Genomic DNA, 14,961 nt, shown 5'->3' on the forward strand with positions numbered 1-14,961 from the left:
GTTGACTTCCTCGAAATTTGTTCTATCGTCACTAACATAGAGTGTACGAGGTATCCATGTGTGCCTGTACTATCGATTATGACGATAACCGACGAGATGCAGTTCCGCTCGGCATATCAGTCGAACTTGACTACGTCTTAGAAATTTACGAGATTTCCTGTCCGAGTTTTGGAAATTCATCTGATTTTTTGTACTTTTTTGATTCCAATCCAAAAGAAGTTTCGCAACACAAATTGGCAACTAATGTAGTACACGATAACCTGGGCTTGTTTTCTGACATGCCAAGATTCCCCGGCACAAACGCTGTAGGTTCGAAATCATTTCCATAGAAAAGATACCTTACTTGAGGTGTGAACTGACTGTCAATCGACGATTCCTCTAGAAATATCACTATTTGCTCTTGAGTTAATTGTGGCTTCCATACATATTTGCAAATTGGAGGAGAAGTTTCAGTCCTTCGACTTCATGCGTGAAATAGTAAAGCGACCCCTGACAAGACAATGTGATGAAGTCTTACGACTACATCGCCAGAAAATTGGGCACAGAAAGCTTTTTATTAAAAAAAAAGGTTTAACTCATTTTAGATTTAGATGGATTCAATTCATAGTTTTGGTCAATAAACCGATGTTATATATATATATATATATATATATATATATATATATATATATATATATATATATATATATATATATATATATATATATATATATATATATATATATATATATATATATATATATATATATATATATATATATATATATATATATATATATACGGTACGAAGAAATAAACTACGGCTAGCCAACAGCTAGTCTCTGTTCTCAAACCCTCCGTCGCGTACGCCCGTACATCTGTAACATGACATTTCACTACTCCGTACACAAAACAGGATACTGGGTATGTCAACTCGAAAACACTGCAAATACAAAATTCTCAAAAAATGTGAAAACCACAGGTGTGACTAGCCTTTTTGGCAGCAGAAATCGACAACCTTTAACATTTAATATGTTCTGTTCGTCCACAGTATAGTCGGAAACGTGCATGCCCGTAGTGGCGTACCGGTTAGCGTGGGTGACCCATAACAGGATCGTTCGATTGATAGTATTTATAATCTACACCTACTAGTATGTTCAAGGCTTCGGATTCCAGTACGGCTGAAATATGCTACGCTTCCTAACAAACGTATTTAGTACTAGCTGTAGTAAAATAAAATCTTACATTTTTTCCTTCGTAAATATAAAATCAATGGTTCTCGCATTGGTTGAACGAGCTTGAATATGTTCAGCAAGCATGACGAACGCCTGGCTTGTCGGGCGGGACTATCCGTCAGATAGGCAGTCACATCCGGCAGTACACGATTGGTGCATGCAGCTACCTCAAGGCGTACACTCTGATTCAGCGGCAGCGGTAATTCCCGCCGTAGGAATGGAACATTGATCATCTGAAGAAATGCATTTCCGCAATACAGTTCGAGTCGTGCGATCTCGTAGCTTGGTGTGATCGCGTAAAGAAGCCCGTAGACTTTAGAACCTTTCGACTTCTGGTTATTTGGTGAGAACAAATGCATGTGCAGCCGAAGCAAACATTCAGAGCGGAGCACATAGTAGAAAAGAAGTGATACAATAAAGGAGATGTACAACAAATTATTTATTTAATAGTTTTTATTGAGACTTAAAACGCTAGTGAAATAGTGACATTTGTAACACACCACATGCTCATCGGTGCCGCAATTCGCCAGAATACGTCACGTGACGAGAAATAGATACGTCTAGTCCCCATTGAATCGACAAAAGTGACGTCAGAGGGTATTTTTAAAAAGCTATTTCCCTAGGGAAATAGTTCAGACCAAAATTGGAAAAGTGCCCGGTCAAGTGACCATAGTGTCGCCTGCAACTTTGCAACAATGGCAGGTGACTAGAACGTGATGTGAGTATGGGATGAGCTACGAGGTCTCTCTAAAACAGATTTTCTAATATTTTCCAACATTCCAACAGCATAGGACTTGAACAGCTCATCGACGAAAAATATTCAAGTGCAACCAAGGATTGTTGCTAGGTATGCTTAGGATATTCTTTGAAAGAAAGTGGTGCCACGTACAAAAGTAAGATACGGAAATATCGCCAAGTAAACTTGTTACAATTGATCGTTGCGGTGCAAAATATCAAAACATATTAACAGCTATAACATAATACAACATGAGCGTGTGGTGTGTGGCCGTGTGTTACCAGAAATACATCGCTATACTCCTCGGCCTACGGTTCTGGTAACACACGGCCCCTCGGGGTAATAGACGGGCGCTATAGCCCTCATGACCAGGTAATATGTGTTTACTATTCATCAGGCAGTCTGAAAGGAGGGTGCTTTATTTGCATGCATAATAGGGATTTAGTTCAAATTCGAACAGCGCCCTCTAGCCAGTGAGTGACTGTTATGGCATTTTTCGCCAGAATTTTTTCCGCAGATATCTCAGCCTTCATTTAGCATCCGTCCTGTTTCCAGGTAGAGGCTGAATTGTACTCTTAGCTAGTGTTCGCCGATGATTTTTTGTGGGGTTTTATCGATATTGATTCGTTTTGCGTTAGCCTTATTATCATGGTTTTCGAGCGACCGAAAATGCCGTTCACTAAACACTGCCGCAAAAGCATATCCAAAGTCAAGTTTCAAAATTTCTATGAGAAGTAGGGAGGGGACGTATCTTGAGTAGGTCCATACGATCTGAAAAAATCTCAGTGGCTTAAGCCTCCGTTTTTGAAACACGTCTCGTTGAAGTTGACTATAAAGCGACGTTCATGTGTTAAATCCAACATAGCGACCTACAGCGCAGCATGAATGTACACGTAGACTCTTTCAGCTCTTTCTCGATCCTCATCAGCTAACTTGGCAGATTGTTTCGGTTCTATTTATGTTTTCAATGATTGTGACGAGGAAGCAAGACTGCAAGCTTGTGTTAGCTCACTGGCCAACACAATCTGCCTGGCTGGCTTCTCGGTAAAGTCGTGGACAGCGCAAATGGAAAAAAAAACACTACGGTGACAGAAGGGCTACGTTTATCACTGTCTGCGGCCGTACACGTAGTATAGTGGTAGACACCCGTCGTACTGACTAGCAGTGCTGTTTCGTTTATGAGTGATTTTTTCCGTTTTCGCATTCTAGTAGCTAGCAAGCATACAAAAACTGTAGGAAATAACATCGACCGCAAAAAATCTCCGTGGATAAATACGGCTACCCTGTATCCCGCACACGAGTACGTGAATATAGATGCAGCTAGGATGATGCCGGTAAACAGCTGCGCGCTAGCGCTGCGGCCATCCCTGCTAGCATTACCGTGCGTGCTCGAACTAGACTGGCACATTTTATAACTCATGTAACTAGCAAAAAAGTTGTTTTTTTTTAAGTATTGATGGTCATAATGTGACATTAATTAAATACTTTATTTATATATATTATAGGAGTAAACTTTGAAAAAAAAATGAAAGATTAATCGTGTAACGCCCGCGCCGTGTCGCGGTAAACAGCGTGGAGTGTACGTAGCGTAACGGGTGTTCGTATACTCATAGACCCTAGAGATCTACGTATACAGCGATATGGTAACTGCATGCCAACATTCAACACTGCCGCAAATACGTGTCTATTGTTGCATGGTCATGAAAATTTCACCAAATGTTGATAATGGTTAGATAAATTTTCTGAAATTTTTGGCTTTGCTTAAGATCTCTAAGGTAATTATCGAGCTGTTTTACGAAAAAGTTGAAGTTTACTGAACCGCATTTGGCGGGTCGACCTCGCCACCCTCTTTGTAGCTATTTAAATAAAATCTTCTCAACTTTTGTAAGTTTTCCTTGGAAAACATATCATTAGTATGTATGCTACAACTGAAAGCCAAAATTATAGTTCTAGCTATTGTACGTTTTGCTGCACGTCGATATTTAAAGACCACCCGTTCGCCGTATTGTATCCATCACTGCAGTGGCGGTCATCGTAACGAAAACGAGGCTCTACAACACGAACTTTTATGCAAATTTCATAGGCTCCTTTTAGACTGAGGCATTGACTGAAGGTGTCAGTCGTGTCTTCGGCACGCAACTTAAACTGTAAGTCAAGTCAGAGATGTCGGGTAGTGTCATTTTCACAAACATTGTGGTCTTTTGATCTACCTGATCTGTAGTTTGTTTGCTCTTTTGGGAGTCATAAGGGAGCGTTCAGTTTTTACGGCCTGGGGGGGGGACGGCAAAATCTTGTCGCCGGTGTTCAAAAAAATATAGACCCCCCTGCATTTTTCGTGAAAAAAGATGACCCCCCCCCTTTGTCAGACGAAAAAAATTGATGACCCCCCCCTGCTGAAAATAACCAATATGTCAAATTTACCCGCATGGTTTGGATTTGAACTCCGGTACGCGGCGCACTTTATTCGTGTAGCAGGGATGCCAGTGCACAAACTTCTCAGTCACATCCACTGAAATGTCTGTTAATTAGGACAACTGTAAGGCAATTTTTAACTTCATTTCCATAGACAACTCATGTCCATGGACATTGTATAAAGTAAACTTTATTGGAGTGGTTCGCCAAAGGCAGCCCTCCGGTTAAGAGGGTCATGGGCCATTACGTAAAGTCAACTTTATTCTAGTGGGCCAACAAAGGTGGCCCTACCGGTAAAGAGGGTCGATCATGGCTATTGCATAAAGTAGACTTTACTGGACAGGGCCGCTGAAGGCGCGCGGCCATTAAGATTGCTGTGGGGTATTACATAAAGTCAATTTATTGTAGTGGGTCGCCGCAGGCGGCCCACCGTTAAGAGGTTCGATCATGGCCATTGCATGAAGTAAACCTAATTCGAGTGGGCCGTCAAAGGCGTCTGCCCGTTAAGAGGGTCATGGGTAATACATAATGTATATTTATTGTAGTGCGCCGCGAAGGCGGCCCGCCGGTAAAGAGGGTCAATCGTGGCCATGGCATAAAGTGAACTTTATTGTTGGTATTATGTTTTTGAAAATGTGGTGACCCCCCCTTTCCTACCAGTGAAAAAGCGATGACCCCCTCTTTGCGGATTCCAAAATTACGATGACCCCCCCCCCCCCTGGATTTTGCCCCCCCCCCCCGGCAGTAAAAACTGAACGGTCCCTAAGGCATTAATTCGGTAACGCGGAAATTTTCCGCGTTCAGGGGATTAGCCTAGACTGTAAAGCCCAGTCGTGTGCGGTCGCTCCGTACCTCCGCCCCCGAAAGCACGGGGGGGGGGGGGGGGGGGGAGGTACGGAGCGCCCGCACACGACTGGGCTTTACAGTCTCGGGATTAGCCTAGACACATGGTTTGTGCCGGCCAATCCCCTCATGGACTTTCGACCGCCATCTTTGCCACATAAGTTTAACGTTTGCCGGTTGAGCATGTCGGGATCACAGTTCAAGTAAAAGCGTATAAGTTCTATTAGTCCTGTTTAATAAGTCAGGTCCATGACATATGTACCAACATCAGTGATTGGTTCATCTGCTAATTTAAGGTCCATTTGCGTTACGCTGATTGGTGGGACCTCATGCGTTAGGTCTTATTACTATGTATTATTCAGTTTACAGCTCCCTGATTGGTTAATTTGTAGGTCCGGTCCTCCAGTGTTCACTGCCTCATTATGCAATGTCCCACGTGCTTCCTGGCTACCGCTGAAGTAATACGTTATTCGTGATGTTCACGGATCGGCCGAAAGTTACAACGAAAAATGCCCGACAAACCTTCATGCGTTAAATTTCCATGTTTTTACTTATCCCTGTCCCTTTATGCATTACAGGCATGTTGGCTCGTTGTTTTCCAATTGTTGGTTACGTACAAAGTTCACGCTTTTAATTTTCATTTTGATTTGACGGGGGCATTGGCCGCATCGACAACAGTGAGGCCTGTGAATGACAAGAGGAAACAATAGAGCTTCAAGGCATTACATAACAAAAATTACGTAACGGTTTCAGGCGTCAGTAGCTCATTTCAACCAACTACCGCAGGGAAAAGGACAAAATTTCTCCTGGCAATATTTAATTCATGTATAATTCACAGTATCACATAAAATGCCATGAATAGTGAAGGAACTCTCGAACAAGGTCAAATCTAACTAGATATTTTGACAAATACTCGGCATGAGTACCTTTCTTATACTGGGATCGAGCTGCGACCACGTGCAGGCGTCATCAAAAAGTACATTGGACATTGCATAATGAGGCAGTGAACGCCGGAGGACCGGACCTACACATTAACCAATCAGGAAGCTGTAAATTGAATAATACATAATAATGAGACCTAACACATGATGTCCCTCCAATGACTGCTCCGAAAGTGGACCTTAGAGAAGCGGATTAACCAATGAGAGCATGCAGTACATGTGTGTAGGACGTGTAATGTAGGTCATTTTGAAACAGGACTAATCGAACATAGCAGATTGTGCTTTTGTATACCAGTATGTTGACTTGTAGTGGTAATTTTTTGGTCGCAGACACTGTGACTCCGCGTCGATCGGGTTTCGCATTTGGCACCAAGCGACACACTGCTGCAATTGGTGAAATCGGTTTTCGCCACGTACGGTGAAAACACATCATGCACTATGTACGTAATTCAACGCGCCCATCGACGTTCAACGTGAATAGTTTATGTTTGTAAATCTACTAATATAGTGATCAATGGAATCGATACTATGTTGACAGGGTGGAGCACCCACTAATGCGCGAACCTGGAATAGATATTGACTCGTACACTAAACACGTACAGGGTCGATAGGTGGATGGTCGATTGACAAATTTGATTGAATAAGATGCCCGTTTTTCGATCGGTTAAACTTTCGTCTTTTATGCCAATAAGTTTTGCGTGGCAAAGAACCAGCGGAAATTACAACAACACGACTCTCAGTTATTCTTTCTCATATATCAATTTCCGCTCTTCATCAACGATGAGATGTTGCAACATATAGCTTTGAAGGATTAATGTCATTATTGCAAAGTCTACACTGTATATGCACATTACATGACCGCTACTTAAGTTAAATATTCCGAGTATTGATAGTTGGCTTACACATCCTTTGACAAAACTACGACTCCTTTCAGTTACCCTTGTTGTATTATTAGATGAATGGTAGAGTGAAGCGGAAGTGATCTTTAACAGAAGTAAAATTCATAATGAAAACAGCAGTTTCTAAATTCCCGGAGCATTATTTAATTTTATTGATAGGGATACAATAAACGAAAAAATTTATGTTCAGTCGTGGTATATCTTTATGACATGATATCATACAATAATGTGTGTATACAATTTTGTGGCGTTCAGTGTGCACCATTTTTTCGTGACAGTAAGTACTAGTTGATACACATTTTGTCAGTGTTGGTAAGTTAAAATGAGTTACGAAGTGACAAAGATCATTTGGCTCAATAAATTTACATACAATGCATAATTTAATGTATTTTTAACATAACTTTATAATCTATTACTCGAGGCATATGTTTCATACCGACTAGGAAGCCAATTTAATTCTTTCGAGTTAAGCCAGCGTTTAGTAGAAATCTTGTGGAAGAGGACAGCCAATTCTGATAATTATCCACCAATAAAATGTCGTCAAGAATCGACGGCAATTTCCATCAGTCTATTTTCATTGCTTCCACTCGGTCGGTGCTCATATCGACTTCAACGGTTACATTGCGTACAGTAGTGTGAACTAGCCATCACATGCTATCATTTGCTTTCTGATACCATTCAACTTGTAAACGTGTACATACATTATTTCGATGACCAGCTACTTATTTGTATGTTTTGTGGCAATGGTGACATTTGTGAGGATTTACATATGCTTTTTAACTCCAAAATCTCCTGAAACAACAACTATAACGTATGCATGGAGGATGCCCTACAGCAACGATACTCATTTTATCGTTTGTTCAGGAATCTCATTGAGAAGTTACTGCGCGGAAGGAAATATCTCGTCAATACAAGTAGAGTAAATTAAACATCCAAAATGAGGGATTCATTTAAGACTTGTACCTCTAAAAGTGGTGAATTTAAATATAAAACATATAAGCTGATATAAATAAACTATTACTGATTGTCAATGATAATTTTTTGAATGCTCACTTGCATTTTGAGCAAGACAAAAATATGAATCACTAATTCAGGGCATCACCTTTCTCTTAATTTTAATAATTATCGACTGTTCTAAAAGTACAGATTTAATTAATGATGAGGTTATGGAGATTTGCCTGACTAGAACGCAGCCTTCTAAAGTCTCTCACAATTAGATGCAGCACGATCGGAACTAGTTTTGGATAATCAGATGGTTAACTAATGTCAGTTTATCTGCAAATGTAAGCTGATCTGCTTTATATTATGTTGCACGTTATAGACTTGTTTTTATAAGTAATTTGTAATATTGTAACATTCAGGTTAGAGCTCCTAACACTTTTGAGAAATTTGAAAAATATGAAGACCAAACTAAATAAGTTCTGAATCGTGTTATGCAATAAGTACCTTGGAAGTTCTTAAATGTAACTTAATGAGTGTCGTTCTCAATCTCAATGAAATTCATTAAAATGTAGCAAAACTAGATTTTAATCATGGTTAATGGCTTTATATGACAATAAATCATTGCTGTAACGACATGTAGTATCATTAATAACTGAGACGATACAAATGTTCTCATGCATCACGACTGGTCGTCAGTACATGCAGTGTTGACTTGAAAGAAAAAATCAAATCACTTACTAATATGCATTCATATTAAAAACAGTAATTAAACATTACTTAAACATACATTTTAAAAGTACATGATTATTATGTCTTCTTAATGCAGGTATTTTTATATTGGATGGCAGTCTTGTAAAATTGTCTCTACACTCACTTTATTGTGGATATACACCCATGATATATTAGCAGGTATCAATAGCAGATATTATGTCACTTAAAACAAAGGACATTCTTTCATATCAGTTGTTCTACAAAAACCATTCTAAATAATATCAGTATGATCTCTTTGTCAGTGATAGGATTTTATCTCACCTTAAACTTGGTAAACATCTGAACTCCTAATAAAATATTCATACTTGGAATTGTAGGTTATGCGAAAAATTAATCGCATTTCTCGAAACTGTAGCTGGGTGTCAGACCCTCTCACAAAACGCAATTTGAAATGCCCGCAAACGTCCTTACTTCCGGGTTCTGTGGTTAGTGACGCCATTTGTGCCAAACACAAGTTGCGTGCTGGCTATTCACGGCGGCGGTCTAGCCGAGTGTATTATCTTTTCTTGTATGTAAATAGATAGTAGTTGTTGGCTCTTTGTTAGCCATATGTAAACAGAAATGATGGTCTATCGTTGCATTTAATTGCAATAACGGTACAGGATCAGGACAAGCTTTTTTAGCTTTCCTACTGATCAGGAACATTTGAAGGCTCCTCCTCAGGTAAGTTCTCCAGCTAGATCGGAGAGGTGTACGATATCGAACGACCGCGCACAAAATTCCATGCAGAAACGTCGGCGAGAGGTAATTATAAACAGGCCTGTCCCTTGTTTTCTCTTTCCTTATCTATTACTTTTAACTGTGACACTGGCATTACATTTTGTATCATTTATGATCGCATGTTCAATTCAGTCATACTTTTAAAGTAAAATTGAAATGTAGGCGAAAAAAATCAGACCTCAGTCATGTTTGGCTTTTAGAACTGCAAGTTGTTTGTTGACAGTCAAGTGGATTGTACGAAAACACAGTCCCTCATGTGGCAGATAATAATTGTATTTTTCATAGTTACAGTAATTTTGACCACTATGATTTGAAACACAAAATGATGAAAAATTTAATAAATATAGAGGCCCACAATTCTGTATCACCGGCACTTCAATGTCACAGCGCTGCATGCTGCGGTTTCGAACACTGACAGCAAAAAGTAGCGAAAGGTGTGACATGAATGCGCCACTTTGTGAGAATGCGTGCATGTACTGTGTGTAGGACGCGTGTGAACAAGTACAGTTTTCTGTAAGAGTCAGAGATAAGATGTAGAATCTTAATATTATTAAACGGATGATCTCTCTTTTGGAGGATGTGGTGGCCCTGAAAAGGGTCGTTTGCTTTTTGATCGTCTGATGATTAGCTCTAAAACGCTTCAGTATCAGACCATGGCCGGCGAAGTATCTCCAACATGCCTTGGATGACATCATGTCCCAGTTAAGGGAATCGAGAAGTTCTTGCATGTGTTATGATATCAATCTGACGTTGGATAAGGGCTGTGGGTATTTCAAAATTCAAGCTAAATTCTAACTTCCACATACATAAGATTCCCCATGACGGTGATAAACTATGCTGACGCCACAGCCCACACCAATTAAGTATTCATAACATGACTGGCGCAAACGTGCGGGTGTAAACAATAGGTTAAAATAAGAATAAAAGGGACTAAAAAGTTACGTTTGGGAGGATCGACGGAGGAGCATCGACGGAGGAGCATCGACGCAGGAGGAGAATCCTGACGACCTGAAGACCACGCAGAACAAGACAACTGCTGGACGCTCCTCTCCTCCATGATTTAGACATCTTGCTTTCCGCTACCCCCGCACTATTTTGTTAACTAGGCAATTTTAGGCAGTAGTTTACGTAAGTGCTCGAGTTAGCTTATTTTATTACATTTTACACATTTCATTTTGCATCATAAATTTCCAGTGTTCGTGTCTATTCGGATGTCAGCACGATTCTGTAAAGGTACCTCCCAGCCCAGTCTTAGCCGAGCGAGTTAGCCTACCAAGTGAGTGAAATTCCCCCATTATATTCCCCCGCTCAAAACCTCTCCCGCGTGACATGGTGGAAAATTGCTGACGTCTGACGACTCCGCGGAAACGGACACTGAAGATCCTGAGGTGAGTACATTATATTGATATTTACTTCTGTCTTATGAGTAATTCCAGTACTTACAACTTACGAGGAACCAAACTGACCACTTCACAAGCCACGACTTCAAAATCATCGGGTTCAAAACAACGTCTAAACATGCCACAAATCACACCAGAATTCCAAGCTTCAATTGAAGAAAATTTTGCGCAATTAGCGACCGCAATCCAAAAAGTTCAAACAACAGCTGCGAACTTCTCTCAAACTGCCCCAGGCGCTAAACCAACAAATATAACACCTCATGTACCGGTCGAAGCAACACCCTCTGTTTTCAATGGTCGAGATTCTAAAAACCCTAAAACATGGTTAAAGAGATTTGAAAATTATGCCAACTTTTGTGATTGGGATGAGAAACACATCTGTGCCATTTTCCCCCTCTACTTACAAGATATTGCCTCTACGTGGTACGAATCACTAGAACCGGGTGTCATAAACAAATTCTCAAGATTGTCTGGAGCATTTCTTCAACATTTCGTTGGTGGCGATCCCTCTTGGATAACAAAAAGAGAATTAAACAATGTTAAGCAAGGCCAACACCAAACCGTTGACGATTTTGCACATGTTTTATTATCAAAGGTCAATCAAGCAAATTTGCCCAGATCAGAATCCTTTGATTATTTCATCAATGGTCTCAAACCGGAGTTTGGTTCATTCATGCTCATACAAGATCCGAAAAATATTGACGAGGCTATACTAGCTGCCAAAAAGTATGAAAAGTCAATTGATGTCACAAAGCCACACACTCCCCAGGTTAATCAAATTTCAGAGCAAACCCTTGATTGCTGGACGGAACTAACCAAATCTCTGTCCTCCATACAAGAAAGTATATCAGCACTAACTAAACATAATTTGTCAAATTCACAACCTACGCGATTTAATGACAGGCGCGAAACACAAATGGACACAAGACGGGACATCTTTTGTACATACTGCAACATGGGTGGACACACATACCATAATTGCAGACGCAGACGTAGACATGACAAATGGGATCGCAAGCATTGTACGTATTGTGATAGACGAGGACATACGTATGATGAATGCAGAACTCGTTTGAGACGCACACAACCATACACTAGGCAAAATCAATATTCATCACCAAGATACCCATGAAGTCAGGGACCTTTAAACACCAATGCTCCTGCCCGACATTATTAGGGCACGGCCAACAGGAGCGACACAACGACCAACATGCTGCCCTATCTCACACACACGAATCAGACAAACAAACACAAAATTACTGCAATGACGGGCATATTATTTACAAAGATAATTTGGTCAAAGTCAACCTATTTGGAAATAAAATATTTGCTTTGCTTGATTCTGGAGCCAGCATCACTTGTTGTTCAACAAATCTTTTAAAAGATATCTCTGAGCTTGCTGCAAAACGCATTAAACCCGCCAAATTCACAAATATCTCTACTGCTGATGGCAAACAATTAACAATACAAGGCGTTATTCATGCATATTGCTTTGTCGGTAAACAAAGGGTTCACTTGAAAATCCATGTTGTCGATGGCTTGAGACAAAGATTAATTCTTGGTCAGGACTTTCTAAAAACTAACAAAGCCGTCATCAATTACAATACTAACAAACTACAGCTTTCACCTACCAACCATTTCTCCGCTACGGAAGACTTTACAATCAATCCAAATTCAGAGTGTATAGTTACCGCAGATCTTCAGAGTAATACACCTAATCAACTTGTTGGTATTACTCACGGTATCTACGCTACTGAAAGACAAGGTTTCATGGCTGCACGTGTATTAACCACTTCCGACGACAACCAGATTTTGATTCGCCTGGTAAACCCTCTAGATAAACCAATTCAGGTAAAGAAAAATACAAAAATGGGACAATTCAAACCAATTACACACTCGACTAAAATTCTCTACACAGATGAATCCCAGCCCAAATTAAATGAATTGTCCTTTCACAATTGTACCAGCTTTTTACACAATTCCCACCGCCATTGCCACCCTCATCAACCTTCCAACGTCGGTCATACTACTCACAATGCATACTCAAATGATTACAAAACTACTCTACCGCAAACAACAAATACAACAACGCAAGAACATGACTACTTATTGTCAAAAATATCATTTGAGAATCCAGATTTAACCGACGAACAAAAACAGTCACTGAGAGAAGTAATTCTACGCAATTCTGATGCATTTGTTGGTAGTGATGGAAAAATTGGTCACTGTAAATTAATACAACACAGAATCAATGTCGCCCCCGACGCAAAACCCGTCAATCGTCCTCCCTATCTCTTGAACCCAAGTAAACGCGAGGTCATGAATGAACAAATCCAGAAACTACTGGACAATGATATTATTGAACCAACAAACAGTGCTTGGGGCAGCCCTATTGTTTTGGTGACAAAGCCGAACGGAAAAATGCGTTTTACTTGTGATTTTAGAGGTTTGAATAAAGTTACTATCCCCGACTGTTTTCCCCTGCCAAAACCCCAGGATTGCCTTGAACAGGTAGGTATTTCCAATCCCATATACTTTTCAACATTAGATGTTGCGGATTCATTTCATCAACTCGATTTACATTCTGACGACAGGCCGAAAACAGCCTTCAAAACAGAACACAACCATTACCAATACAAAAGACTAGCCATGGGCCTAATGAATTCCACGAGTGCATTTCAAAGAACACTCCACACTATATTCAAACACACGTTATGGAAGTACTTGATTATTTATGTTGACGACTTAATCATTTATTCATCCTCATTTGCGGAACACCTTCAACACATAGATAGCGTACTCCAAGCGATCATCAAATCAGGTCTAAAACTCAAGGCAGAAAAGTGTCACTTTGCCTGCAAAGAAGTGAAATTTCTAGGACATGTCTTAACGAAAGAAGGAATATCCCCAGATCCCGATAAACTAAGTGCAATTGCCACCTTTCCTCGGCCTAAGAATATTCGCGAGGTTCGCTCATTTCTAGGTATGGCAGGATACTATCGTAAAGCTGTAGCAAATTTCGCCAAAATCGCGGCTCCCTTACACGAGTTAACAAAGAAGCAAACCACTTTCTCTTGGTCGGAAGATTGTGAGTCTGCTTTTCAAATAATCAAAGAAAAACTCACAAATGACCCAGTAACTCTGGCTTTTCCCAACTTTGATTTGCCATTTGAACTGTATACTGATGCTAGTGACTTTGCTATAGGTTATATTCTAGAACAAAAGGTTGATGATAAACAACGCATCATTGTCTGTGGGGGCAGAAAACTTGGTGAGCATGAAAGACGATACTCTATCGGAGAAAAGGAGTTGTTAGCTGTGCTTCATGCTATAAGATCATGTGACACATATCTATATGGAAAGAAATTCACTGTCTATACTGATCATGCGAATTTAGTTCACATTTTCAAAAGCGAAGAATTAAAAGGAAGAATTTGTAGGTGGGTTCTCGCATTGCAACAGTATAACTTTGACATTATCTACAAACAGGGAATTCTACATTGTCAACCTGATGCACTCAGTAGACGCACATATGACGTCACTCACAACGCCCCTCCCCACACAGACATTTCAGACGAAGAGGCAGACAACGCTAAGGCTTTGTTCACTCGTCACCAAATTCACCAAGCCACTCAAACAGAGGAAATATGTGTAGAACGTGACAACAATAATGATGTTCCCACACAACCTTTCCCTATCACGCATACAAACACTACCGATACGGCAAACTCACACTGCGACAATAGTCTAGCTAAAATAAATGAAATCTCCACAAACGCAATCAGCTCTCATGAACCATCAACGTCTCACGATTCAATTTATGATGCAGATAATAGCGACGTTGATCAAAATGACACTATCAAAAAAGAGAGAAAGATCAAGCGCAAAAGTTCCCACGCAAAAAGCGTGTACAAGCAAGTTTATGTCATACAAAATGACGCCACGGAAAACAATCCATATCACTCTCATGGGGGTGACAATGACAATGACGATGAGAACAATGGTGAAAATATTGCATGGTCCGACATACTCCCTGTCAATCTCATTACAATTCATGATTTATCACCATCTTCTAGTGAGCAA

General features: G+C 40.2%; 1 protein-coding gene across 1 annotated transcript in view; it reads right to left on the minus strand.

The window, feature by feature from the left end:
• The window catches only part of LOC139129065 (death-associated protein kinase 1-like), a 50,754-nt gene extending 40,208 nt beyond the window's left edge, over positions 1 to 10,546 (minus strand). Inside the window, exon 1 of the mRNA XM_070694740.1 lies at positions 10,421 to 10,546. Within this exon, the coding sequence (XP_070550841.1) occupies positions 10,421 to 10,546 (126 nt within the window). The remainder of the gene's footprint in view (positions 1 to 10,420) is intronic.
• Between the last annotated feature and the right edge of the window lie 4,415 nt (positions 10,547 to 14,961).

Source organism: Ptychodera flava, unplaced genomic scaffold, assembly GCF_041260155.1.
Source record: "Ptychodera flava strain L36383 unplaced genomic scaffold, AS_Pfla_20210202 Scaffold_88__1_contigs__length_448041_pilon, whole genome shotgun sequence".
NCBI lineage: Eukaryota > Metazoa > Hemichordata > Enteropneusta > Ptychoderidae > Ptychodera > Ptychodera flava.